Consider the following 27934-nt stretch of genomic DNA (forward strand, 5'->3'; position numbering starts at 1 on the left):
TTTGAGTAGCACAGTGGGCTGAGTGCAGCACATGTAGTTCTCTCAGGTTCTAGGCCCTATGTTAAAATCCAGCTTAGGGTGAAACTAAAGTTACACTTTTTTCGAGATTTTCTCACTGCCCCAACTACCCCCACCCACCCCCACATTTTATTATAATGAATACTGTAAGCCGGCAGTGAAATAAACCCAAATACACACCAACACACATAGAAACACAAAGCACTAAATGTATTAGCTGATACACACACACACACACACACACACACACACACACACACACACACACACACACACACACACACACACACACACACACACACACACACACACACACACACACACACGTGGAGTGTTTTATTAATAGCAACACTGTACATTTACATTAGCAGAAGGAGTTTAGGAATCACTCCCCATGGGGATGTGTGATAGTTAAACATTACACAGCTGTAAATGAAGGGTGTGACTGTTTCAGGTGTATGCTATAGGGTGTATGATTACTCCACTATAGGACTATGGGACACTCCAGCCCGTTCGTAGATGTCTGGGAGGAAGGAATCGTACTCCGTGTTCCACACAATGGATCTCACATACGCCTCCTTATCCAGTGGCTCTGGGTACCGAAATGCCATTCCTTTACTGTACAGAAACTCCACCACCTAAACAAACACACACACTTTTTTTTTTTGGGAACACATGCCCTGTTAGCACTGATTGTGGGTGGACAGTTAGGAACACAAGGTGTATTTATCTTTCTTTAGTCAATCAGTAGACACTTTCTGATCACTAGACACTTTATATTTTTGGTTGGAGCGCTAGTTCCACTCACAGCACTGATAACAATGTGTTTAATTACATTTCCACAGCATGTATCTGTATGATGTACAAACTTTACCAAACTGTTGCAAAAAACTTCCTCCTCCATCAGTGCCATGACAATCAGGTTAGCAATGCCTACAGCTGCCTAACACACACACACAACACTTACACACTACTAACGCTTATACTAGTTCAGACAGTTTGTAGACACCCCTAAAACTCCAAAAACATACTGTACAAGAGGTATAAACATATCATTACTTTACAAATTATATGTGTGTGTGTGTGTGTGTGTGTGTGTGTGTGTGTGTGTGTGTGTGTGTGTGTGTGTGTGTGTGTGTGTGTGTGTGTGTGTGTGTGTGTGTGTGTGTGTGTGTGTGTGTGTGTGTGTGAGTATACCTCTCCGGCTCCCAGGAACAGAACTGTATGATCAGTGATGGGCTTTCCTACAACACGCTGCGCTGCTAACAATCCCGCCAGAGCTACTGATGCTGTACCTACACACACACACACACACACACACACACACACACACACACACACACACACACACACACACACACACACACACTCAGAAAAGCACATTCATTAGCCATTTGATGAGCTACACCTACTGTTACAATACATTTTATATTTCATGTTTATAATTTTGTGATTCTTTATTTAATATCCTTTATGAACAATCAAATTTACTCTATGATCAGTTAGGCTTGAATTCTCTTACATTTTGACCAACAACAGACTCCACTTAACCTTGAATTAGAGACAGTCTGCTCCTTGTTATTCTTAGCACATCCAAGACAGTCGTATATATCAAAAATATTCTATCTTAAAACACATTTGTATTATCCTGTTCTGTTCAGTCACTAAACAACTACCATGACACAATCTTAGGTACGTACATATACACTGTATATATAGTTAAACATTCCGGACCTTTGATTCAAGAAATGTTCTCTAACTGGACCTCTTCAAATTTTAGTTGAATACCCCTGCTATAGGGTGTATGATCAGAGAACCTGCTGTCCACCTGCGACTCTACACACACACACACACACACACACACACACACACACACACACACATACACACACATACACATAGAAACCATGTATCAGAAGTTAAATGATAAAATAAATAATTAAAATATGGTGCCCAGGTGGAGCAGCAGGATATTCCACTAGCACACCAGCGCCGAGATTCTGAACTCCTCAGTTCAAAACTCGGCGTTGCCACCGGTTGGCTGGGCACCATCTAGCGGGCATAATTGGCAGTGCCTTCAGCAGACATTAATTGGCCACCGTATCTGCTAGGGTGGGATGACCGAACTATGTGGGTGGGGTCTTCAAACGAGGATTCTCTTGGTCTGTTCCACCTGCTTATTATTGACATGTTGGTTCATTTAGCTGTGCAGACTGGGGCTGAAATTGTGTGTGTGTGTGTGTGTGTGTGTGTGTTTTACTCACTGGTTAGGGACATGGAGATGATGAGTGAGATTAGTAAAATGGTTGAGATGACCACACAAGCCCACTGTAACCAGCAAGATCGGCCAGAGGGTGCTGCAGGTACGCTGAAGTCTAACACACACACACACACACACACACACACACACACACACACACACACATCGCTTTAACTAATGAACACATCAAATATCAGAATGAGAAGAAATTGTGAGGGACAGTGAGTGGTGCCGTGGTCACTGGAACCCCTGAGATATCCAGTGAGCAGCAGTTCAGTCAGTTTAGATTTATTTCTTCTTTGTTCTTTGGGTAATTAAATCTGTCATTGGGACATGTGAGATGCTTATGCTAGTGTTTTAAACGCACTCACTGTTCCCCTGTGGAGTCATTTTTTAAAGCGCTTCTGAAGGGAGCGTTGTGTTAATCCCAGGAGCACAAAAACACACGTGATGATTCAGGGCTGAAGCAGTAAAGGAATAAAGTGAAGCGTCAAAATACTAAAACACATAAAATCTGAGTCTACTCAATTCAACAACACCCTAACCTAACCCCAACCCCAACCCTAACCCCACACAGTCAAAATAAACTCACAGTGTTTTTATATGACAAGGTGCAAAATTTCTTCTTAGCATAAGGTGGCAGTTTGTGTTTTCTTTCAAACACAGACAAGAGACCACTGTTCCATGTACTTACAATGATCTTAAGAAGACATTTTGCTAGAAAGATGCTTTAAGTGACAGTCATGTAAAAAAATATGTTCCGGTTCCAAGACCTTCACCATGATAATGTCTGGATTACCTTCATCTACTTCCTCTCATGACAGGAAGTGTAGCTCAACACTTTACATTTACATTTTCAGTATTTAGCAGACACCTTTATTCAAAGTGACTTACAGTACAGTTACAGTATACAATCTGAGCAATTGAGGGTTAAGGGCCTTGCTCAAGGGCCCAACAGCAGCAACCTGGCAGTGGTGGGGCTTGAACCAGTGACCTGATTACTAGTCCAGTACCCTAACCACTAGGCTACGGCTTGTCTAGTATTTTTTAATTCCTGAGGAATAAAATCACATTTTAGAACGTTCTACATCGTCTGAAACTAAAATAAGTCCAGAAGGGTTAGGGTTAGTGGCTGTGTGTGTGTGTGTGTGTGTGTGTGTGTGTGTGTGTGTGTGTGTGTTTGTCATGCCAGTAAAGCTTATTTTGAGTTTGAGTGTGTGTGAACTCTGACCTTTTCTCCAAAACGTGGTGCTGTCGCTGCTGTCGAACTCATCGTGATCACTGCTGCTGACCGCTGAGGAGTCTCTCATTGTTACAGCTATACACACACACACACACACACACACACACACAAATACACACACACACACACACACACACACACACACACACACACACATACATATATATATATATATACTGTGTATATATATACTGTATACATGATTATAAAGAAATTATTGTAACTTGTGTGTAGATGTGTAGTGTAAGACAGTGTGTGTATTTCTGTGTGTGTAGAGCAGATGTACAAGTATGTGAAATTTTGTGTGAGTGTGTGTGTGTGAGTGTGTTATACATGAAAAGTTTTTTAACATTAATATTACAGGTTTATATTATTACATATTTATAGTTTATGTATTATTATATATACAGTGTATCACAAAAGTGAGTACACCCCTCACATTTCTGCAGATATTTTATTACATCTTTTCATGGGACAACACTATAGACATGAAACTTGGATATAACTTAGAGTAGTCAGTGTACAGCTTGTATAGCAGTGTAGATTTACTGTCTTCTGAAAATAACTCAACACACAGCCATTAATGTCTAAATGGCTGGCAACATAAGTGAGTACACCCCACAGTGAACATGTCCAAATTGTGCCCAAAGTGTCAATATTTTGTGTGACCACCATTATTATCCAGCACTGCCTTAACCCTCCTGGGCATGGAATTCACCAGAGCTGCACAGGTTGCTACTGGAATCCTCTTCCACTCCTCCATGATGACATCACGGAGCTGGTGGATGTTAGACACCTTGAACTCCTCCACCTTCCACTTGAGGATGCGCCACAGGTGCTCAATTGGGTTTAGTCCATCACCTTTACCTTCAGCTTCCTCAGCAAGGCAGTTGTCATCTTGGAGGTTGTGTTTGGGGTCGTTATCCTGTTGGAAAACTGCCATGAGGCCCAGTTTTGGATCATGCTCTGTTTCAGAATGTCACAGTACATGTTGGAATTCATGTTTCCCTCAATGAACTGCAGCTCCCCAGTGCCGGAAACACTCAGGCAGCCAAAGACCATGATGCTACCACCACCATGCTTGACTGTAGGCAAGATACAGTTGTCTTGGTACTTCTCACCAGGGCGCCGCCACACATGCTGGACACCATCTGAGCCAAACAAGTTTATCTTGGTCTCGTCAGACCACAGGGAATTCCAGTAATCCATGTTCTTGGACTGCTTGTCTTCAGCAAACTGTTTGCGGGCTTTCTTGTGCGTCAGCTTCCTTCTGGGATGACGACCATGCAGACCGAGTTGATGCAGTGTGCGGCGTATGGTCTGAGCACTGACAGGCTGACCTCCCACGTCTTCAACCTCTGCAGCGATGCTGGCAGCACTCATGTGTCTATTTTTAAAAGCCAACCTCTGGATATGACACCGAACACGTGGACTCGACTTCTTTGGTCGACCCTGGCGAAGCCTGTTCCGAGTGGAACCTGTCCTGGAAAACCGCTGCATGACCTTGGCCACCATGCTGTAGCTCAGTTTCAGGGTGTTAGCAATCTTCTTATAGCCCAGGCCATCTTTGTGGAGAGCAACAATTCTATTTCTCACATCCTCAGAGAGTTCTTTGCCATGAGGTGCCATGTTGAATATCCAGTGGCCAGTATGAGAGAATTGTACCCAAAACACCAAATTTAACAGCCCTGCTCCCCATTTACACCTGGGACCTTGACACATGACACCAGGGAGGGATAACGACACATTTGGGCACAATTTGGACATGTTCACTGTGGGGTGTACTCACTTATGTTGCCAGCTATTTAGACATTAATGGCTGTGTGTTGAGTTATTTTCAGAAGACAGTAAATCTACACTGCTATACAAGCTGTACACTGACTACTCTAACTTATATCCAAGTTTCATGTCTATAGTGTTGTCCCATGAAAAGATATAATAAAATATTTGCAGAAATGTGAGGGGTGTACTTACTTTTGTGATACACTGTATATATATATATATATACATATATATATATACAGTATATACAGTGTGTGTTTTATTAATATTATATATTTATGATTATAGATGTATTATTAATATTATATATTTATAATTATAGATGTATTATTAATATTATTTATTTATGATTATTTGATGAAAATGTATTTTCTTCTGTTATCATCTCTGTTTCTGATTTAATTAAACTAAAAACAGGAATAAAATCAAATCTAAAGTTATAAATGTTAATTGTTAAATGAATTTTGTTTTTATGTATTACCATCTCTTTATCCTGGTCCGGATTGCAGTGGGTCCAGTTTATTTCTAAAATTACCGAAATTTCCAGTGTAATTTACCACTGTTCCACCTGAGCGGCCACTAAACAGCCTCATTACAATAAATTCATGTTTGATTGTGATAAATAATCACAACGATACAAACGAGCACCAACAGAGTGGAGGGTGATTGATCATTACACCCTAACCCTACACCCCCCCCCCCAAAAAAAATGTTTTATAATCAAATATTCAACAGCTTTACTCACCTCTAACCAGCTCTCAGATCATCTGCACTGTGTGTACGTGTGTGTGTGTGTGTGTGTGTGTGTGTGTGTTTACTGTGTTACGTAATAAAATAAACAGTGATAAAGTTCAGAAGCACATTTTGATCAAAAGATTAAAGAGGTTTAAAAAAATTGTGTTGATCAGATGAATATTTGATTTGTATTAAATTCAGCAGCGTCTGGTTCTGATGATTATAAATGTTACTGATGTCACTATTTTATTTATTTATCTTCATTTTGTAAAACGGTTGTCATGAGTTGGTTTGGGGTTGGGTGATCCTCTGGGATCCTCTGGGATTTGGGGTGTAAATGATTTGAATCTGGTTGTTGTTGGTAACAATAATGTTTCCTGAGGGTAAAACAGGCTCTGACCCACCCACTCCACATTCTCTTACTGAACACCGCTCCTTACTTCTGTGTGTGTGTGTGTGTGTGTGTGGGGGGGGGGGGGGGGGTATAGTGTGTGTGTGTGTGTGTGTGATGGTGTGTGTGTGTGTGTGAGTGAGTGTGTGTAGTGTGTGTGTGTTAAGAAACACCCTGACGAGGTACAGACTGAGCGCACACGACCTGGCCGTGGAGACGGGGCGACACACCCGGTCCTGGCTGCCCCGGGAGGAGAGGTCGTGTCAGCACTGCACTCTCAGTACAGTAGAGACGGAGCTGCACTTCCTCACCCGGTGTACCAAGTACCACCACGTCCGCTCCCAATTCTTCCCTAAATTTAATAACATCATCCTCAACTTTACCTCCCTCCCAGACCCCGACAAACTGCCCCACCTACTGGGGGAGCACAGAGAGAGCTGCACACTAGCAGCACTCTATACACACACACTCATATACACTCACACCTGTCATCAGGTGAGGGACAGTGGGTGACCATGTCTCATACACACACACACACACACACACACACACACACGCACAAACTGATTGTTTTACTACCTCATTATTGTAAATATTATACTTTTTATTGTTATTATTTTGCACTGTTTTTATTAATATTTTATTCTATTCTATATTTTTTGCACATGTAACTGTTCTGTATATTTTTGTTCTTTCTTATGTTTATATTTCTCTGTAACTTGCTTTGGCAATACGAATGTCCTTATTAGTCATGCCAATAAAGCTTCTTTTGAGTTTGAGTGTGTGTGTGTGTGTGTATAGTGTGTGTGTAGTGTGTGTTTGTGTGTATGTAGTGTGTGTGTGTGGTGTGTAGTGTGTGTATAGTGTGTGTGTGTGTATAGTGTGTGTGTGTGTAGTGTGTATAGTGTGTGTGTGGTGTAGTGTGTGTGTATAGTGTGTGTGTGTGTGTATATAGTGTGTGTGTGTGTGTAGTGTGTGGTGTATAGTGTGTGTGTGTGTGTGTATATATAGTGTGTGTGTGTGTAGTGTGTGTGTGTGTGTGTATAGTGTGTGTGTAGTGTGTACAGTGTGTGTGTGTGTGGTGTATAGTGTGTAGTGTGTGTATAGTGTATGTGTGTGTATAGTGTGTGTGTATATATAGTGTGTGTGTGTGGTGTGTAGTGTGTAGTGTGTGTATAGTGTGTGTGTGTGTATAGTGTGTGTGTGTAGTGTGTCCAGTGTGTGTGTGTGGTGTATAGTGTGTAGTGTGTGTATAGTGTGTGTGTGTGTATAGTGTGTGTGTATATATAGTGTGTGTGTGTGTGTGGTGTGTAGTGTGTGTGTGTAGTGTGTGTGTATAATAATAATAATAATAGAATTTTATTTATAAGCGCCTTTCAGGATACACAAGGACACTTTACACATCAAAGAAATTAAAAGAGAACAACAGAAAAGGTGTAAAACGAGTAATAAAACATAAGAAAGTAAATAGTACTACTGCAAATATATATATATATATAACTGAGAATAAAACAAATTAAAAACAAGTATTCAATAAAACTAAGAATTATGGAAAGCAGTTCTAAAGAGATAAGTTTTTAATTGCTTCTTAAAAATTGTCAAGGAGGAACATGAGCGGAGATAAAGGGGGATGGTGTTCCATAACTTTGGGCCAACAACACTAAACGCTCTTTCACCGTACATGCGCAGCTTGACAGGAGTGTGTGTAGTGTGTGTGTGTATAGTGTGTGTGTGTGTGTGGTGTGTAGTGTGTGTGTGGTGTGTAATGTGTGTGTGTGTGTATATAGTGTGTGTGTGTGTGGTGTGTAGTGTGTGTGTGTGTATATAGTGTGTGTGTGTGGTGTGTGTGGTGTGTAATGTGTGTGTATATAGTGTGTGTGTGTGTATATAGTGTGTGTGTGTGTGTGGTGTGTAATGTGTGTGTGTGTGTATATAGTGTGTGTGTGGTGTGTAGTGTGTGTGTGTGTGGGTGTGGTGTGTAGTGTGTGTGGTGTGTAGTGTGTGTGTGTATAGTGTGTGTGTGTGTGGTGTGTAGTGTGTGTGTGGTGTGTAATGTGTGTGTGTGTGTATATAGTGTGTGTGTGTGTGGTGTGTAGTGTGTGTGTGTGTATATAGTGTGTGTGTGTGGTGTGTGTGGTGTGTAATGTGTGTGTATATAGTGTGTGTGTGTGGTGTGTAGTGTGTGTGGTGTGTGTGTATAGTGTGTGTGTGTGGTGTGTATAGTGTGTGTGTGTAGTGTGTGTGTGTATAGTGTGTGTGTGTGGTGTATAGTGTGTGTGTGTGGTGTGTAGTGTGTGTGTGGTGTGTAATGTGTGTGTGTGTGTATATAGTGTGTGTGTGTGGTGTGTAGTGTGTGTGTGTGTGTGTATATAGTGTGTGTGTGTGGTGTGTAGTGTGTGTGGTGTGTAATGTGTGTGTATATAGTGTGTGTGTGTGTGGTGTGTAGTGTGTGTGTGGTGTATAGTGTGTGTGTGTGGTGTGTAATGTGTATAGTGTGTGTGTGTATAGTGTGTGTGGTGTGTAGTGTGTGTGGTGTGTAATGTGTGTGTATATAGTGTGTGTGTGTGGTGTATAGTGTGTGTGGTGTGTAATGTGTGTGTATATAGTGTGTGTGTGTGGTGTGTAGTGTGTGTGGTGTGTAATGTGTGTGTATATAGTGTGTGTGTGTGGTGTATAGTGTGTGTGTGTGTGTGTGGTGTGTAGTGTGTGTGGTGTGTAGTGTGTGTGTGTATAGTGTGTGTGTGTGTGTGTGGTGTATAGTGTGTGTGTGTGTGGTGTGTAGTGTGTGTGTGGTGTGTAATGTGTGTGTGTGTGTATATAGTGTGTGTGTGTGGTGTGTGTGTGTGTATATAGTGTGTGTGTGTGTGGTGTGTAGTGTGTGTGGTGTGTAATGTGTGTGTATATAGTGTGTGTGTGTGGTGTGTAGTGTGTGTGGTGTGTAATGTGTGTGTATATAGTGTGTGTGTGTGGTGTATAGTGTGTGTGTGTGTGTGTGGTGTGTAGTGTGTGTGTGTATAGTGTGTGTGTGTGTGTGTGTGGTGTATAGTGTGTGTGTGTGTGTGTGGTGTGTGTGTGTGTGTATATAGTGTGTGTGTGTGTGGTGTGTAGTGTGTGTGGTGTGTAATGTGTGTGTATATAGTGTGTGTGTGTGGTGTGTAGTGTGTGTGGTGTGTAGTGTGTGTGGTGTATAGTGTGTGTGTGTGGTGTGTAGTGTGTAATGTGTGTGTGTGTGTGGTGTGTAGTGTGTAATGTGTGTGTATATAGTGTGTGTGTGGTGTGTAGTGTGTGTGTGTATACCCTCCGCCCTGCAGCTCGCGCTGAATCAATAACGCGGCTGTGTGAGCGCTGGTGAGACGTGGCACGAGACTCTCGCGAACTTTCCGCCTCCTGGAGGGCGGGACTTTCTACAGAGAGCCTGAACCCATCTGTCCCGCTCTAATTGGCTGTTTACCCGTCACTCACAGTCCCCCCGCGCTGTGATTGGTCAGAGATCAGATACGAACTCGTCTTCTCCGTTACAGTAACGGAATCAACAGCGCAAACCGGGACCGAACCTGGAGAACCGAGGCGCGCTGCACTCACCGCTGTTATCGCTCAGTGAGAGGAGGATGATGATGGAGTTCCGCTTCCTCGTGCTGCGTATCACCGTGCTGCTGCAGTCGGTACCGGAGAGAGCGCGAGCTTCACCTGGTAAATATAACCATTACTAACCGTTACACACACATTTACATTTTTAGCATTTAGCAGACGCTTTTATCCAAAGCGACTTACACAATGAGCAATTGAGGGTTAGGGGCCTTGCTCAGGGACCCAACAGTGGTAACTTGGTGGTGGCAACCGGCAACCTTCTGTTTACTAGTCCAGTACCTTAACCACTGAGCTATCACTGGCCCACACACATTCACCTGGTAACTATAACCATTACTAACCGTTACACACACACACATTCACCTGGTAACTATAACCATTACTAACCGTTACACACACACACACATTCACCTGGTAACTATAACCATTACTAACCGTTACACACACACTATACACACACATTCACCTGGTAACTATAACCATTACTAACCGTTACACACACACTATACACACACACATTCACCTGGTAAATATAACCATTACTAACCGTTACACACACACACACACACACACACACATTCACCTGGTAAATATAACCATTACTAACCGTTACACACACACACACACACACATTCACCTGGTAAATATAACCATTACTAACCGTTACACACACACTATACACACACACATTCACCTGGTAAATATAACCATTACTAACCGTTACACACACACACACACACACACACATTCACCTGGTAAATATAACCATTACTAACCGTTACACACACACTACACACACACACTATACACACATTCACCTGGTAAATATAACCATTACTAACCGTTACACACACACATTCACCTGGTAAATATAACCATTACTAACCGTTACACACACATTTACATTTTCAGCATTTAGCAGACGCTTTTATCCAAAGCGACTTACACAATGAGCAATTGAGGGTTAGGGGCCTTGCTCAGGGACCCAACAGTGGTAACTTGGTGGTGGCAACCGGCAACCTTCTGTTTACTAGTCCAGTACCTTAACCACTGAGCTATCACTGGCCCACACACATTCACCTGGTAACTATAACCATTACTAACCGTTACACACACACACATTCACCTGGTAACTATAACCATTACTAACCGTTACACACACACACACACACACACACACACACACACATTCACCTGGTAAATATAACCATTACTAACCGTTACACACACACTATACACACACATTCACCTGGTAACTATAACCATTACTAACCGTTACACACACACACTATACACACATTCACCTGGTAAATATAACCATTACTAACCGTTACACACACACTATACACACACATTCACCTGGTAAATATAACCATTACTAACCGTTACACACACACTATACACACACATTCACCTGGTAAATATAACCATTACTAACCGTTACACACACACACACACACATTCACCTGGTAAATAAAACCATAACAGTTACACACACACAGTCCAAACTTTCTGTTTCATTCAGAATGATAAACTCTATTTCCCACAATACACCGGTGTAAACACTGTTGCTAACATTGCTAACATTTTTCTGCATGTGCAATACTTTAACTACAATGTGCAATTTTCGTAATGTCAGTATTATTATTAGTAGTATTATTTAACTTTACTATTCTATTACTATTCTACATATATTTCTTATTTTTTAAACCTGTGGTGTTTTTAACGTGAACCAATGCACGTAATCTCGTTTTTTCTGTACACTTCGGTGTACAGTAAAATGACAATAAAGAATTGAGCACTTTGTTTACATTTAGAGGATTAATGAGCTGCACGCGCTACATGTTATTAATCACCTCACATCACAGGACTGATTTAACACCGACAGAAGAGTTTAACACTGAACACAGTCGGTTACAGCACCGGTTATAAATACCTTCACTCACAGAGCTACTGTACACTACAACTCTAATACCAGTGTTTATAGCACACTAATACCAGTGTTTACAGCACAGTGTAAGTGTTTATACCACAGTAATACCAGTGTTTATATCACAGTAATACCAGTGTTTATATCACAGTAATACCAGTGTTTATAGCACACTAATACCAGTGTTTATATCACACTAATACCAGTGTTTGTAGCACACTAATACCAGTGTTTATATCACAGTAATACCAGTGTTTATATCACAGTAATACCAGTGTTTACAGCACAGTGTAAGTGTTTATACCACAGTAATACCAGTGTTTATATCACAGTAATACCAGTGTTTGTAGCACACTAATACCAGTGTTTATATCACAGTAATACCAGTGTTTATAGCACACTAATACCAGTGTTTATATCACACTAATACCAGTGTTTGTAGCACACTAATACCAGTGTTTATATCACAGTAATACCAGTGTTTATAGCACACTAATACCAGTGTTTATATCACAGTAATACCAGTGTTTATAGCACACTAATACCAGTGTTTATATCACACTAATACCAGTGTTTGTAGCACACTAATACCAGTGTTTGTAGCACACTAATACCAGTGTTTGTAGCACACTAATACCAGTGTTTATATCACAGTAATACCAGTGTTTATATCACAGTAATACCAGTGTTTGTAGCACACTAATACCAGTGTTTGTAGCACACTAATACCAGTGTTTATAGCACACTAATACCAGTGTTTATAGCACAGTGTAAGTGTTTATACCACACTAATACCAGTGTTTATAGCACACTAATACCAGTGTTTATATCACAGCAATACCAGTGTTTGTAGCACACTAATACCAGTGTTTATTGCACAGTGCTAGTGTTTATACCACAGTAATACCAGTGTTTATACTGTAGTTGTAGTGTTTTATTCGTCACCAGGACGGCTAATCATGCGCTGGTGTTTATAGCATCGTAGTGCTGTATTTATGCTGTAGTTCCGGTGTTTACAGATGAGCTGTTGGTCATCACCGCGGCGACAGAGGAGACAGACGGTTTTAAGAGGTTCATGAGAACAGCGCGTCAGTTTAACTACACGGTGAAGGTGGGTCTTTATTTCTGTTCATGTTACCTAGTGGAGGTGATGTGTGTTATACAGTGTGTGTGTGTGTGTGTGTAGGTGCTTGGTCTGGGTGAAGAATGGAGAGGAGGTGATGTAGCTAAGACTGTTGGTGGAGGACAGAAGGTTCACTGGTTAAAGAAGGAAATGCAAAAACACAAAGATAAATCCAACACGGTCGTCATGTTCGTGGACAGGTACACACACACACACACACACACACACACACACACACACACACACACACACACACACACACACACACTGGTGCTGATACTGATTTACGTGATAATGCTCATGATAATGATAGTAACGGTGATGATGAGAACGGTGATGATGATGATGATGATGATGATGATGATGATGGTAACAGTGATGATGATGATGGTAACAGTGATGATGAGAACGGTGATGATGATGATGATGATGATGATGATGATAACAGTGATGATGATGATGATGATAGTAACGGTGATGATGTAACGGTGATGATGGTAACGGTAATGGTGATGATAACAGTGATGATGGTAATGGTGATGATGGTAATGGTGATGATGGTAACGGTGATGATGATGGTAAAGTTGATGATGATGGTAAAGGTCATGATGGTAAAGGTCATGATGGTAAAGGTCATGATGGTAACGGTGATGATGGTAATGGTGATGATAACGGTGATGATGATGGTAACGGTGATGATGGTAACGGTGATGATGGTAACGGTGATGATAACAGTGATGATTATGCTGATAACGGTGATGATGGTAACGGTGATGATGGTAACGGTGATGATTATGCTGATAACGGTGATGATGGTAACGGTGATGATGGTAACGGTGATGATGGTAACGGTGATGATGATGGTAAAGTTGATGATGATGGTAAAGGTCATGATGGTAAAGGTCATGATGGTAAAGGTCATGATGGTAACGGTGATGATGGTAATGGTGATGATAACGGTGATGATGATGGTAACGGTGATGATGGTAACGGTGATGATGGTAACGGTGATGATAACAGTGATGATTATGCTGATAACGGTGATGATGGTAACGGTGATGATGGTAACGGTGATGATAACAGTGATGATTATGCTGATAACGGTGATGATGATGGTAACGGTGATGATGGTAACGGTGATGATGGTAACGGTGATGATAACAGTGATGATTATGCTGATAACGGTGATGATGGTAACGGTGATGATGGTAACGGTGATGATTATGCTGATAACGGTGATGATGGTAACGGTGATGATGGTAACGGTGATGATGGTTAGGGTTAGGGTTAGCTTTATTGTCATTCAAAACCATGTACATGATTAGAACGAAATGCAGTTACTCAGGTCTCGGTGTGTGTAAACATAATAAAATGTAAAATATAAAAAGCAAGAGAAACTATGTTTAGTAGAAATAAAACTTAAGACTTAAAAACTAGAAGAAATAACTAAGATAACTAAGGAATTTTAAATATTTACATTCAAGTGGGAACTACAGCAGCTTTATGCGGATCTAAAGTGCATGATTCAAAGTATAGCAGCAGAAAACTACTCAAATTGGGCATTAATAGCAAGACTGGGAATTGACAGGCCTCAGTTAACAGACCGATAAAGTATTTGATAGTGTAGATTGGAAAGGCACCGCTCATTTTTGATCCTCTGCTGCCATCTTTTGGAATAGTCATGCCACATCACTTACTTAGTATGATTTCAGGTTTTTCAAGGTGGAAGGGCTCCAATCTTGAATGATAAGTCAGAAGAATGTCAACCGACCTGTTCACATCTTGTTCAATCGATTCAGGTACTTTTCTGTGCACTTTACTGTTCTTTTCCTTTTTTTCTTGTTATTTTTTAACATTCCACACACTGCTGATTGTCTAGGGTTAGGGTTAGGGGAAAATGACTTATTCATTTTAGGCTAGGGAGTATTTTCCCTTTTTGTGCACTGGCACATTGGTGGGAGCAGACCAAAGTCTACTATAATAGGGATAAAATGATAAAAGAATACAAGAATAAAATGAGTCACAAAAGGACACCACTGTTTGACCTCAGTGAAGCTGGCCCCCCATGTGGTCAGAAATGGAATATAAATATTATTATTTGTTTGTGCTGCGTTTGTGCTGGTTTGTGCCGTAGGAATCATCGTTTGTGCTGGCACCGTTTTAGAGAAATTAAGTATTATATTTTATTACCCGTGACGTCACTTAGCCCCCCATCAGAGCCCAAATTGCACCAAAACCATCTCATTCGTTTGTGCTGGTTTGTGCTGCTAAAAGAAACATTTGTGCTGTTTTAATTTTCAAGTTATTACGCTATAAATATTACACCTGTGACGTCACCAGCCCCCCATTAACGTCCAAATTGCACCAAAACCCTTTAATTCGTTTGTGCTACGTTTGTGCTGGTAAAAGAAACATTTGTGCTGTTTTAATTTGCAAGTTATAGGCTAAATTCTCTCTTTTTTTTTATTAAGTGAGGACACTTAGCCCCTAACAATGTTAAAATTGCATCACAGAGTGAAATTTATTATAATCGAATTACCTTTAAAAACTTTAACATTTTAAATGTTAAAATGTTATCCATAACATTATCCATACACATTTTACACAGCTAAATTGATTTGTGAATTCCAAATGTTAATGTTATTTCAAAGGTTTTAAATGCTTGTGGGCCGTCAACAAGTAAATTCTACCTACAGACTCACCAAATAATCAAAATGTAACATAGCTTAAAAAAGTTTAGTCACAGCAAAATTCCATGGTTTGTGTTATAGCTCTGATGTCTTTGTTATTCTATTTATATAGGTCTTCAAACCAGAGTAAGAAGTAAAGGCTTTAACAAGACCACCCAGTAATGCAAGAGAGAAATCAGAAACAACTTCTTTTGGTACAGATGCTCCTCCTCTAAGCCATTCAGAGACCCAGTTTGATATGGCGTTAATGTCATGCCGCTCAGACAGCATTTGCACCACTGGGATGTGAATAGAAGTATCTCCATGTGAGGACAGAACTCCTTGATATGGAAATATACTGTATGTCCTGATGTTTCTGTTTAGTGAGCCTTTTGACTACTGTACCTGTAGCATCAAAACTTACACTTGAGTCTTTACTAGTATTTTGACTAGTAGTTGAGAGGGGGTCCAATAGTGGCATAAAAAATTTGTCAAGGCCGATGTCATGAATACTGCCCCTATGAGGCACACTGTATTTTATTAGATGAGGGGGAAAGGATGGGGTGTTTGTGTTCTACCTCCCTATCCCCTCTCTCTTGTTTGGCTTTTCTTAATGTACTCAGGCTTGGTAGGTGGGTAGCTCTGGGTTACCGAGTGGCATTATCTTGTAAGCCTCTGTGGCTCGCCACACATGTAGCAGTTTTTTACCCTGCCAGAGTTCCTCAGAGACCGGCAGTCTTTTCTCTCCAGATAGCATGTGCTTTTACCTTTCCAGTATGAAGACTGTCATCAATGTAATCAATTCTGCATTTTAGCACTGCTGGTGTGCTCACCTCTGGTAGACTCTCACTGGAAATGGACAATTTTGCAGTACAGTGGCCAGTGATGTCAATGCACTTAGATGCACTGTGTGGGTACACTTTTGCTCTCTTGAAACTAAGTATGCAGGCTAATCTGGTCATGTTCCAGATCTCTTCATTTAGGACATGAGACCATGTGCCAGAATTAGAGCTGTCACTGTCTTCATCTGCCTTAACCTTCATCTATATTTTTGATGCAATCATTTTCAATTTCAGTTGATTTGTCTTTCACTTGCCTTTTAATGTGTATGTACAGCATATGTTTGTTTTATATTTTTCACAGAACTGTCCAATCTTGTTCTAAATGTCATTAATATGATTAAAATTCTCAGAGGACTATTACAGGGTTTTATTAGAAGCAATAAATTACCTTAAAATGAGAATTATGTGTTTATGCGCTATGAAAGCTCTTTCCTGGAATGTCTCTTCCAACAGTTGCCTGAGGAGAGGACAAAAGAAAAGTATGCTCAGACCTTAGTCAAACGTGACTACCAACTTTTTGTTGCTAGGACAATGGTCTTTCTCATATGTGTTTTTTTTATTTTTTATAAAACTTGCATAAAAATAATGTTTTTTCAAGCCATGCCTTGGGTTGTTGAAGCCCAATTTACTGGCCAGTGAGCGTAATTGAAAGGTAGGTCTTTATAATAACGTGGTAATGTGGTGTATAGTGGAGCAGAATGACATTCTGCCAAGGTTTTGGTGCAGCATGCTATCTAGTGAAAGGGAAAGTACAAACAAAATGAATGAGTGCAGTGTAATTAGACAAGGCAGTGCATCTTAATACAATAAATATGCAGGGCAGCATGATGGAAAGTATAAATGTGTAAAGTATGCAGATTTGTAAAGACCTAACAGAACTGACAGCAAGTTGCACAGGGAGATGGATAAACAAGTATATAACCTTAATGACTAATATGACGTTATATGGTGAGGGTTATATATTTGTGTGTTTTGTAAGTGGATGCTGCAGTAGATTCTTGCAAACAATGTTAATGAGCCGAGGATGCTTTGGGGTTACTTCTTTACAGTGTCATTACAGTGATACACATATGGGAATCCTGATCACCAGTAAACTGCATGTCAAATTAGACATGCATTGCATTCTTCATAAAATACTTGTATTCATACAACAAACACTCCAACTCTGCCTCAGTATTTTATTACTGATGTTGAGTCTACTGAGACACTTTTCTCTTCATAAAGTGACAATAAAGTACAAAATATTGAAAATAAGTCATCTTACTGTTATTTTAGTCACGTTTTTACCTGGAAAAGAAATTTTAGGAGTTTAAGTTTAAGTTGTGCTGTCTGAAAATGACTGCTTACAGTCAAACAGGTCCCCACCCTGTATCTCAGACTTTGGTCCTCATGGAAACATGGCTTAAAATAAAGATTCCCACCGTTAAGAAGTCACATAAGGACAATTGGTTTATTTATCAAAGGACTTTTGACATTAAAATTATTGATGCGACTAAATAAGAATGAATAGAGAGAATGCCATGTAAAACCTATACTTTTGTAGTGTATATTTCTGTAGTGTTAAGTGATTCACAGTTTACAGATGTGTGGTAAGTTATGTTCTGCCATAAGTTGTGTAAATTGCAGGAATATCAATTAAAACATGAAAACCAATTAAAACTGCGTGTTTAGTTTCAAGAGGATATTGAAGAGGATACGCAGTATGGCTGAGTGCTTTGACATATCTGTGCAAAGTGGAATCCACATCCAATGACATCATCCAGATGAGATGACGTCAAACAAAATGATGTCAAACAAATGAGATGGTTTTGATGCAATTTGAACATTTTATTGGGCTAAATGTCCTCAATTTATATAAAAAAAAATATTATTTAGCCTATAACTTGAGAATTAAAACAGCACAAATGTTCCTTTTAGCAGCACAAACCAGCACAAACGAATTAAAGGGTTTTGGTGCAATTTGGACGTTAATGGGGGGCTGGTGACGTCACGGGTGTAATATTTATAGCGTAATAACTTGAGAATTAAAACAGCACAAATGTTTCTTTTAGCAGCACAAACCAGCACAAACGAAGCACAAACGAATGAGATGGTTTTGGTGCAATTTGGGCTCTGATGGGGGGCTGAGTGACGTCACGGGTAATAAAATATAATACTTAATTTCTCTAAAACGGTGCCAGCACAAACGATGATTCATACGGCACAAACCAGCACAAACGAATAATAATATTTATATTCCATTTCTGACCACATGGGGGGCCAGCTTCACGGAGGTGTGATTTTTTTGTATGCTGTCAATATTTGTATATGAAAATGCATGGTTGTGTTTAAACTATAGGTGTAACTAAAATACCCAAATTAGTAAACATTCCTTTTAGCCATGCACTTGAGTTCTGATTACATACATTGATTTTCAGCCCAAATGGTAAATCATATATTTTATGCTTATTTTGTTTACATTACTACATACTGCCTTTGGGGAGGTTTTACGTTGAGTGGTATGCATAGTATGCTTTTTGAAGCCTAGCCAAGCACATGTTAATAATTCCAGTAGTCATGACCACTTGCATGAAAAATGTATCTGTTCTTTACAGAGTCTAAGACTTTTTAATATGTTTTAACCTTTTTAAACAACTTTGAAAATGTTGATTAATTCATTTACTGTCTGTTTTACCACTGCTTTATCCAGGTCAGGGTTGTGGTGAGTCTGATTAATTAACATATTCACACACAGGGCAACTTTTAGTAGTTTTAACTGGCCTAACTGCATGTCTTTGGACTTGTGGGAGAAAACCAGTGCACAGGGAGAGCATGCAAACTCCACACAGAAAAGACCCTGGGTGCCCAGCCAGAGAATCAAACCCAGGCACCTTCTTGCTGTGAGGATGGGGAAAATGCTTTTGGGACCCTTATCCAACAGAGGCCTCGAGCAAATTGTACATTATTAGCAAGAAGGAGATCTTTTCTGGGTTTGTATAAAGGGACCAAAATAATACTTTATAATATACTTTAATACCTTATATCACCCTAACCTGTTTGCAAATGTGTCACACTGAACAGTTTGATTAATAAACAAAGCAGCATAAAATGGAAATAAAGAAAATACGGGAATGTTTTCTTTTGGAAAACAACTATTAAAGACCTGTATCATCCATGTAAAAAAATAATTGTTGTTAACATGAAAACTGGCATAACCACCTTCAGCAGTGGCAGTAAAACACTTCCTTTAATTTGAAAAGATTAAAGATTTTAAGATTTTAAAGAGCACAAATGTTTCTTTTAGCAGCACAAACCAGCACAAACGAATGAGATGCTTTTGGTGCAATTTGGACGTTAATGGGGGGCTGGTGACGTCACAGGTGTAATATTTATAGCGTAATAACTTGAGAATTAAAAGAGCACAAATTTTTCTTTTAGCAGCACAAACGTAGCACAAACGAATGAGATGGTTTTGGTGCAATTTGGGCTCTGATGGGGGGCTGAGTGACGTCACGGGTAATACAATATAATACTTAATTTCTCTTAAACGGTGCCAGCACAAACGATGATTCCTACGGCACAAACCAGCACAAACGCAGCACAAACGAATAATAATATTTATATTCCATTTCTGACCACATGGGGGGCCAGCTTCACTGATTCACCTCTCCGACCTGAACTGTCTTCCCGAGGACATCACACTGATTATGGCGCCCTCAGGTGTCCCTCTTATGTTATAACCTTTTTTTCCATCTTTTATTAAGGTTACTATTACGTAGGACCTTCATTTGTTTTGGAATTTCCCTCTAGACTTATGTTTTTAGTCAATTAATAATATTATTATTTATGGTTAAGGTGGTAAAAAATGGGTCAGGGTCAAGAATATATTCATTGGGGCCAAAATTAAATTCATTATAAAATGGATTATGATCAGAATAGTTTATGTCTGGGTTTGGGGTTAGAGTAATTGGTGGTTAGATTGTGATTAAGATTGAGTTTATTGGGGTTATGGTTAAAATTAGGTATATAGAAATTAGAGTAATTGGGGATTAGATTGTGATTATGATTAGATTTATTGAGGTTAGGGTTAAAATAATTGGGAACTAGGCTATGGTTAAAATTCAGTTTATTGTGGTTGAGGTTAGTGTAATTAGGAAGTTAGGTTGTGGTTAAGATTAGGTTTATTAGGGTTGGGGTTAGAATCCTTGGGGGTTAGGTTATAGTTTAAATTAGGTTTATTTGTAGGTTAGGGTTAGAGTGATTAGGGGTTAGGTTATGGTTAAGATTAAGTTTATTGTGGTTAGGGTTAGAATAATTAGGGGTTAGGTTAGGGTTGAAATTAAGTTTATTATGGTTAGGGTTAGAGTAATTAAGGGTTAGGTTATGATTGAAATGAGGTTTATTATGGTTAGGGTTAGAGTAATTAGGGGTTAGGTTATGGTTAAGATTAGGTTTATTGAGGTTAGGGTTAGAGTAATTTAGGAGTTAGGTTATGGTTAAGATTAGGTTTATTGAAGTTAGGGTTGGAGTAATTGGGGGTTGGGTTGTGGTTATATATATTTTGAGGTTGGGGTTAGAGTAATTAGGGGTTAGGTTATGGTTAGGATTAAATTTATTGAGGTTAGGGTTAGAGTAATTAGGGGTTGGGTTATGGTTAGGATTAAATTTATTGAGGTTAGGGTTAGAGTAATTAGGGGTTGGGTTATGGTTGAGATTAGATTTTATTGCGGTTAGGGTTAGAGTAATTAGGAGTTAGGTTATGGTTAGGATTAAGTTTGATTGAGGTTAGGGTTAGAGTAATTAGGGATTAGGTTGAGATTAGATTTATTGAGGTTGGGGTTAGAGTAATTAGGTGTTTGTGGTTAAGATTAAGTTTATTAGGGTTAGGCTTGGGTTTATTGAGGTTAAGGTTAGAATACTCAGAAATAAATTATAGTTATGATTAAGTTTATTATCATTAGGGTTGGAATATTTAGGGATAGGTTATGATTAGGATAGGGTTATTAAGGTTATGGTTAAGGTAGTTTAAGGGTGAATTATGATTAGGGTTAAGCTTATTGGGGTTAGGACTGAAGTCCTGTAGAGTAAGGTATGGTTAAGATAGGGTTTATTGTAGTTAGGCTATTTAAGGGTAGGCTATGGTGGATGGGGGGAAGGGAAGTTTGGTGGGAAAACATCTGTCAAAACTGAATCAATATCCGCATACATATACAGTACATGTACATTCTCAATTTTATTGTTCATTTATGTGACCATACAATTGTGCATACTTTCTCTTTTCTTCTCTTTATATATTTCTCTTTCCAGGTGAAATCAACCGGTGAGTACCACCTGAAAGTCTCCGCAGCAATCCCTGTAAGTGCTAAATGAAGTGTGATAAAGTGCTAGCAATATTAACCCCGATCAAAACACCAAAATTGAAGTGCAACACCGCAAATCCACTCCCTAAAAAAACAAAATTTTATTATTATTCAAAGGGACTGTTGTGGGTATGTTCCAGGATCGCCCAAGTCCACTTGAGTGTGACCAGAGTTGTATTTCCACCAGGGGACTGGTAAGTAGGATGCATGTATGATCACATTAGTTTAAATCAATCAATGTCAATAGATAGATAGATAGATAGATAGATAGATAGATAGATAGATAGATAGATAGATAGATAGATAGATAGATAGATAGATAGATAGATAGATAGATAGATAGATAGATAGATAGATAGATAGATAGATAGATAGATAGATAGGGAAATACCTAAATAAACCCTCATTATAATAACAAATCTTATAGTTGTCCACATCATAGAAATATGCATACATCAAAATGTACATGCATAAGTGCTAAGTTGCTTTAAGTGCTTGAAATAGAAAAAACACACAAAGATAAGGCAAAGTGGCATATCACAATCACATGAGAAAAACCATAGCAATGCAATTTCTAATTTGATGGGACCCCATATTTACATTCACTTACACAAAGTACCTACATCTATATCTAACCCCACAACCATTGTATATGTATTCTTATGCATGCGGGTATCTAACCAGCTGATCTGTTTTTTTAGGTTTTAGATTTTATTATTAAATCCATTTGGATGGATGGTTCTAAGTTCCCCTATCCAGTGTACTTCCCTCCTCCTCCTCTGGGACCTGGACCAGCGGACACAGCTCTCCAGACCCATTATTTTAAGATGTAGATGACCAACAGCTGCAAAATGGGAAACCAGGTAAGTATTAACATATTGTTTTTGAATGTTATAGAGATGTTGTTTCAACCTGATTTCCATGGTGTGTTTTGTTTCTCCGATATATTTCTTTTCACAATGTGTACATGTGATCATGTAGATGAGATTGCGAGTGGTCAATGTGATGTGTCTATCTATAAGATAGTCCCGCCCACCTGAATTAAGGACTACCACCTGATGCCAATGCGCCGATCTTTGGGGGCCTCGTGGATCTGCTGTGAGTCTTTCAAACTTTTATTTTTCTTGTACGCAGAAATGACTTTGAATTTTCCGAGTTGTGGATTGTGATGTAGTTTTTGAAAGGACGTTTTAATTACTGTGTTGATGGTTCGGGATGTGTCTGAGAAAGTGGTGATTAGCGGAATGATGTCTGGGGCATGGGACTGTGCCCCGGAGGCGTGTGAGGGCAATCCCTGCAACGTCTCCGCTTTAACTGACCGCAGGAACCGTTTGGAGTAACCCCGAGGTCGTAACGCCTTAAAGAGTACGTGAGTAGCCTCTTTAAAGTGTTCTTCTTGTGTACAAATTTTATGAAACCGTATTAATTGTGACTTGATTAACCCTTTATAAGTATGCTTGGGATGATAGCTGGACTTGTGGAGTAGACTATGTGTATCAGTGGGTTTAAAGAATATTTTGGTGTGTAATGTTTTATGTTCATTTTTAGGTACAAAGAAGACAGTAGTGTCCAGAAAGTCCACACTGTGGTCCTCCACCGTCGCCTTAATGCGGATGTGTTGGTGATGTGTAGCGGCCATTTGTAGGAACTGCTCGAATGACGTACGGTCACTCTGCCAGACCCCAAAAATGTCGTCCAAATAACGGTAATACAGTATGGGTAATTGTGCGCATTTACTAAACAACGTTTCTTCCCACTCCGCCATGTAAATGTTGGCATAGGCTGGTGCAAATTTTTTACCCATGGCTGTGCCATGTGTTTGCAGATAGATGTCTGAATTGAATTCAAAATCATTTCTGGTGAGGTTTATGTCTAAAAGTTGTAAAATTTGTTTATCTGGGCGGGCTGAGTCTAGGTTTTTACTAAAGCATCTCTTCACTGCCTGCATCCCAATGTTGGTGTCAATGTTTGTGTAGAGGCTTTCTATATCAATGGTGAAGAGAAATGCATTATTAGGGAAGACACCCCCCCTCAGTTTTTCAACGAAGTCGTAGGTATCCCTTAAATAGCTCGCATGCTTTTGAGAAATGGGATTTAGGAAGTGGTCAATGTACTGAGCTGTATTATATGTTTCACTTCCACAGTCTGACACTATGGGTCGACCCTGGGGGACCTCAAAGGGGACTGTCCATGTTGCCGGGTCCTTATGGATTTTTGGCAGGAGGTAAAACTGGCGCATTCGAGGTGGGTTCGGTCCCAGTAAATAATTACATTGTTTCGATGTTATGAATCCCCCCAGTTTTAGATCCTGCAAGATTTCTCCCACCATACTTTGGGTTTTGGCCTGTAACGAGTGATTTAGTTGTTTGTAATGCTGATCATTGCTCAATTGCCTTTTTGCCTCATGTACATATTGTTGTTTATCTAAAATAACGATACTTGATCCTTTATCAGCCGGTTTAATAACAATATCGTCATTTTTCCTCAGGTCCACCAGAGCCCTGCGTTCCTCCACATTGAGGTTGTCACCTTTTGGATTTCTAATCGGGTAAGTATCGGTGAGTATTTTCAGATTAGATTTAACCATTTTACGCACTGGTGAACTAATGGTGTCTATCGGGGGTTGCCAATGAGATTTGTTTGTAAAGGGAATTATTAAGTTATTATTTTGGTATTGGAAATAATCTAATATTTTGAGTTTCCTATTAAATGTATGGATGTCACCTCTGAGTTCCTCCAAGTTGACTTTTTGTGTCACTGGGACAAAGGTCAATCCCTTGCTCAGGAGGTCCTCTTGAGCTGTTGTAAGGGTAAATGTCTTGGACAAGTTAATTATGTTTTTCTTTGTTTCACCACTTTTACTATTTCTAAGAGATTGTGTTCGACACTTTGAGGTCCTCAGAAGTTTAACTGATCTAACCAGTAATTGAGGATCTGGAGAGCTGTGTCCCTGGTCCAGTGGATAGGGTCCCTCGGGTCCACCTTAAACCTGAGTCTACTAAGATCCTGTAGGGGATTACCACGTTCCCAAATAAAATCATTCAATTTTGTAAGGTTGTTCTGTTGCTGTTCCTGTAAAAGGTCAGAGAAGTGAATCAGTGGCGTATAAATGGTCGCATTGGGGAAGACTGTGTCAGCCACCCTCCACAGTTCCTGTAATTGTACCCGGGAAACTGTCTATCTGGACATCCGGGTGATCAAAATAAGGTATTCTAGCTAAGTTGGAATCTCCAATGAATACAATAGGTTTCGTGATGTCAATAGCCCAATCTGTGATTTTTTTATTTGTTCTAGGGTGTTTTGTGGGCACTCGGAACTTCACCTGTTCCTTGTGTGTGGGTCTATTGTCTTGAAGTGAGTGTGATGACGACCCTGATCAAGTCGTCATCCCCTTCTCCTCTGAAAACTCTCTGTACATATATACACCCGCTGCTTAGAGCAAAATGACTTTTTTTTGTCCCGCCAGATGATGCGCACATCTGACGGAATAGGTTTAAGCAGATGAAAACGGACTACAACAAACTGATAATGAGCAAAGACAATGTACATACGCATTACCTGGGTCCCGCGAAGGGAAGGAGAAGAAACCTGTGCATCGGTAAAATCCCATACTATGAGGGAGGCGGCGAGCGCACTCTCTCAGAGAAGGAGGGGGGGGTTTACCTGCATTCGCGCTCGGCATCGGCGCAATGACACCAAGACTTCGCGATCGGGCTGAATATGCATGCCATGTGGGTTATAAAAGTGTAGCGCGATCGCATGCTGACAGTGTAACAAAATGTACAGGAGTAATACATGCCGATCTGTTCATGTATTTACCTACTCGGACGAAATGGAGCATTCCATTTGCGTTTGCCGCGCACCTCTGCTTTTAAAGGGGTGTACGGCCAACAGCGGGAGTTAGTGAAGTTGAGTGACGCTGGTATGTGCGTCGGAGCGAACGAGAGGCTGTGAGTTGAAAAACGTAATTTGATTCAGAGTCGAGCGGATAGCCTGGGTGAATCATATGATTCGGATCCGACTCGGTCCTAGTGTATGGACTTTAATTTTGCTTGTTTTTTTTTGTTTGTTTATTTGTTTATTTATTTTGTATTTTTGGACTGAAAAGGCTGATAAACGCCATATATATATATTTGATAAAAAGTGTAAATAGTTTTTTTTTTCACCTTACTGGAGCAAATAAACATCTTGCACTTTGGCACTTACTCCATCGTTCTGGGTTTTTCCTCGTTCCTTCCCTTGACCCCTATGACCACGCACTTTAAAACCAGCCGGGTGGCCAGTAGAACATTAATTTGCTTAATAGCAGCGGGGTCACGCTCACAGTGAGGTATTTAATCTACTTGACTCTATAGGTCTACTCACATTGAGAGGGCTGAAGGGAAACAAAGGGAGGAGGAGGGAGGGCTCAGATAAAGCTTTCATTTGGTCAGACATCCGTCCCTTAGAAGGCTTAAGCATCATTTTCTTCCCTCCACCCATCTCCTCATGGTCCCCCGCGCCCCCTCTCTGTGATGCCTCTAAAGAAAATGAGAAGATATCATTAAATGTTTCAGGGAGACTAACATTACTGATGTCTTGTGTTTGTTGTTGTCACTAACCTGCAATTTTGTACTGTTTTGTTTTTGTACTATTTTAGGTTGCTGATGGATTTCAATTTGCACCGTTTCAGTCCTGCAGAGGCTGACCTGGTTCTGACCAACCTCAATCGGGTCCTGCGGCGGGGCAGAAGCCTGTGGACAAACTGTAGTAGGTAAGAAGTTTTGTTTAGATTGACCTTGTTTGGAGGGTGGCGGTCGTTTCGCTTGCTGTTCGGAGATCCCACTTGAAGCGAATTTAGCTACTAGTGTTGATTTAGTTTCAGTTAGCACTTCATCTTTGAGCTTGTGTCTAAATCTGTTTTTGCCCACCTCACCGCAATTTCCCAATCAGCTAATTCGAATTTTTGAATAGATTGATTCAAATCTACCAGAACCTGGCTGCAGTGCTCCAGGAGAATTTGCATATTTGCCAGCATCCAATTGTGGGTATTGTTTTTAACTTTACTCGTGGTATTATGACTGGGACATGATGGCTTAATAAATGTCGTTAATTTATTGGCCTGTTTCACCATGCCCTTAGGGAAAGCCCCAGTTCTGATTGCAGTTTCTATGATTTCATTATGGTGTGTAGCTTGTATTAGCTTAAAGTAGGATTTCCGAAGAGCTCTAGACATTTGCATCTGATTTAAAATTGACTTGTGTGTTAAAAAGTTGTTTTCTCCATCCTGTTCAAGTTCCGTTGCTTCAAGAGTCTCTAAAACAGAAAATCTATTGCTAGTTGAAGCCATTGTTATACAAGCAAGAAATTAAAGAGGGATAGAAGCACAAAATCTAGGGTTAGGGTTAGAGTTATTTGATTAGATGTGTATCGACTGTGTTAACAAAAAGAAATATACAAATTAAATGTCCTACTGTGTTTTTTTTTATTTTTATTTTATTCATAATTTTGGCGATGGGTGCCCTTTTTTCTTGGCTTGAGCACCTGCCCCCAAAAATGTCTGTGCCCGTGCCTGCCATACGGTCCGTGCGGGCGCGGGGACCCTCCTGGACGCATCCCCGTGAGGCCTGGGCCTCTGGTTCATCCGTTATCTCCGAGAAACCACTTCGGCGATCTGACAGTCCAGTGCTTATCCAGGAACAGTGTTGAGGGGACGGATCGCAAAAACGTCTCGGATTACCAAAATGGTTATTCTCGATTTTCTGACGGATGACGACACCTACGCTCTCGGGACTTTGCCACTGAGGAGCCCATGCCCAGACGCGCCTTTTGACCGAAGCGTTTGCCCCCGGAACGGAAAATTAAAGTATGACCCTAGATTGTTCTTTGTGTCTAGGGGACGGATCGCAAAAACGTCTCGGATTACCAAAGTGTTTTTTCTCGATTCACGGGCGAAGGCCAACACCTACGCTCTCGGGACTCTGCCACTGAGGAGCCCATGCACAGACGCGCCTTTTGACCGAATCGTGTGCCCC

The 27934-nt window shown here is 40.2% G+C and overlaps 2 protein-coding genes across 5 annotated transcripts; one reads left to right on the forward strand and one right to left on the reverse strand.

The window, feature by feature from the left end:
• Nucleotides 1-339: 339 nt before the first annotated feature.
• LOC134331410 (NAD-dependent malic enzyme, mitochondrial-like) lies at nucleotides 340-6121 on the reverse strand. Of its 4 annotated transcripts, none has more exons than XR_010015138.1 (6): nucleotides 6049-6121; nucleotides 3510-3596; nucleotides 2283-2393; nucleotides 1753-1854; nucleotides 1216-1313; nucleotides 340-656 (listed from the first exon to the last, which is right to left on the reverse strand). XR_010015138.1 is itself a non-coding variant. In XM_063012853.1 (6 exons), the coding sequence occupies exons 2-6, from the start codon at nucleotides 3586-3588 to the stop codon at nucleotides 495-497; spliced, it is 519 nt and encodes a 172-aa protein (XP_062868923.1). In that variant the 5' UTR covers nucleotides 3589-3596; nucleotides 6049-6121; the 3' UTR covers nucleotides 340-494. The 4 variants fall into 4 exon arrangements, 2 of the variants coding, with proteins under 2 accessions (XP_062868923.1, XP_062869005.1); XM_063012853.1 differs by lacking the exon at nucleotides 1753-1854 and adding an exon at nucleotides 893-961; XR_010015133.1 differs by having other exon boundaries at nucleotides 1216-1854.
• Nucleotides 6122-13220: 7099 nt separating this feature from the next.
• On the forward strand, nucleotides 13221-14349 carry LOC134318322 (protein qua-1-like). Its single transcript, XM_062999185.1, has 2 exons — nucleotides 13221-13270; nucleotides 13593-14349. Exons 1-2 carry the CDS (start codon nucleotides 13221-13223, stop codon nucleotides 14347-14349), a joined length of 807 nt encoding a protein of 268 aa, XP_062855255.1.
• Nucleotides 14350-27934: the final 13585 nt, after the last annotated feature.

This window comes from Trichomycterus rosablanca, chromosome 1 (assembly GCF_030014385.1).
Source record: "Trichomycterus rosablanca isolate fTriRos1 chromosome 1, fTriRos1.hap1, whole genome shotgun sequence".
In the NCBI taxonomy this organism is placed as follows: Eukaryota; Metazoa; Chordata; class Actinopteri; order Siluriformes; family Trichomycteridae; genus Trichomycterus; species Trichomycterus rosablanca.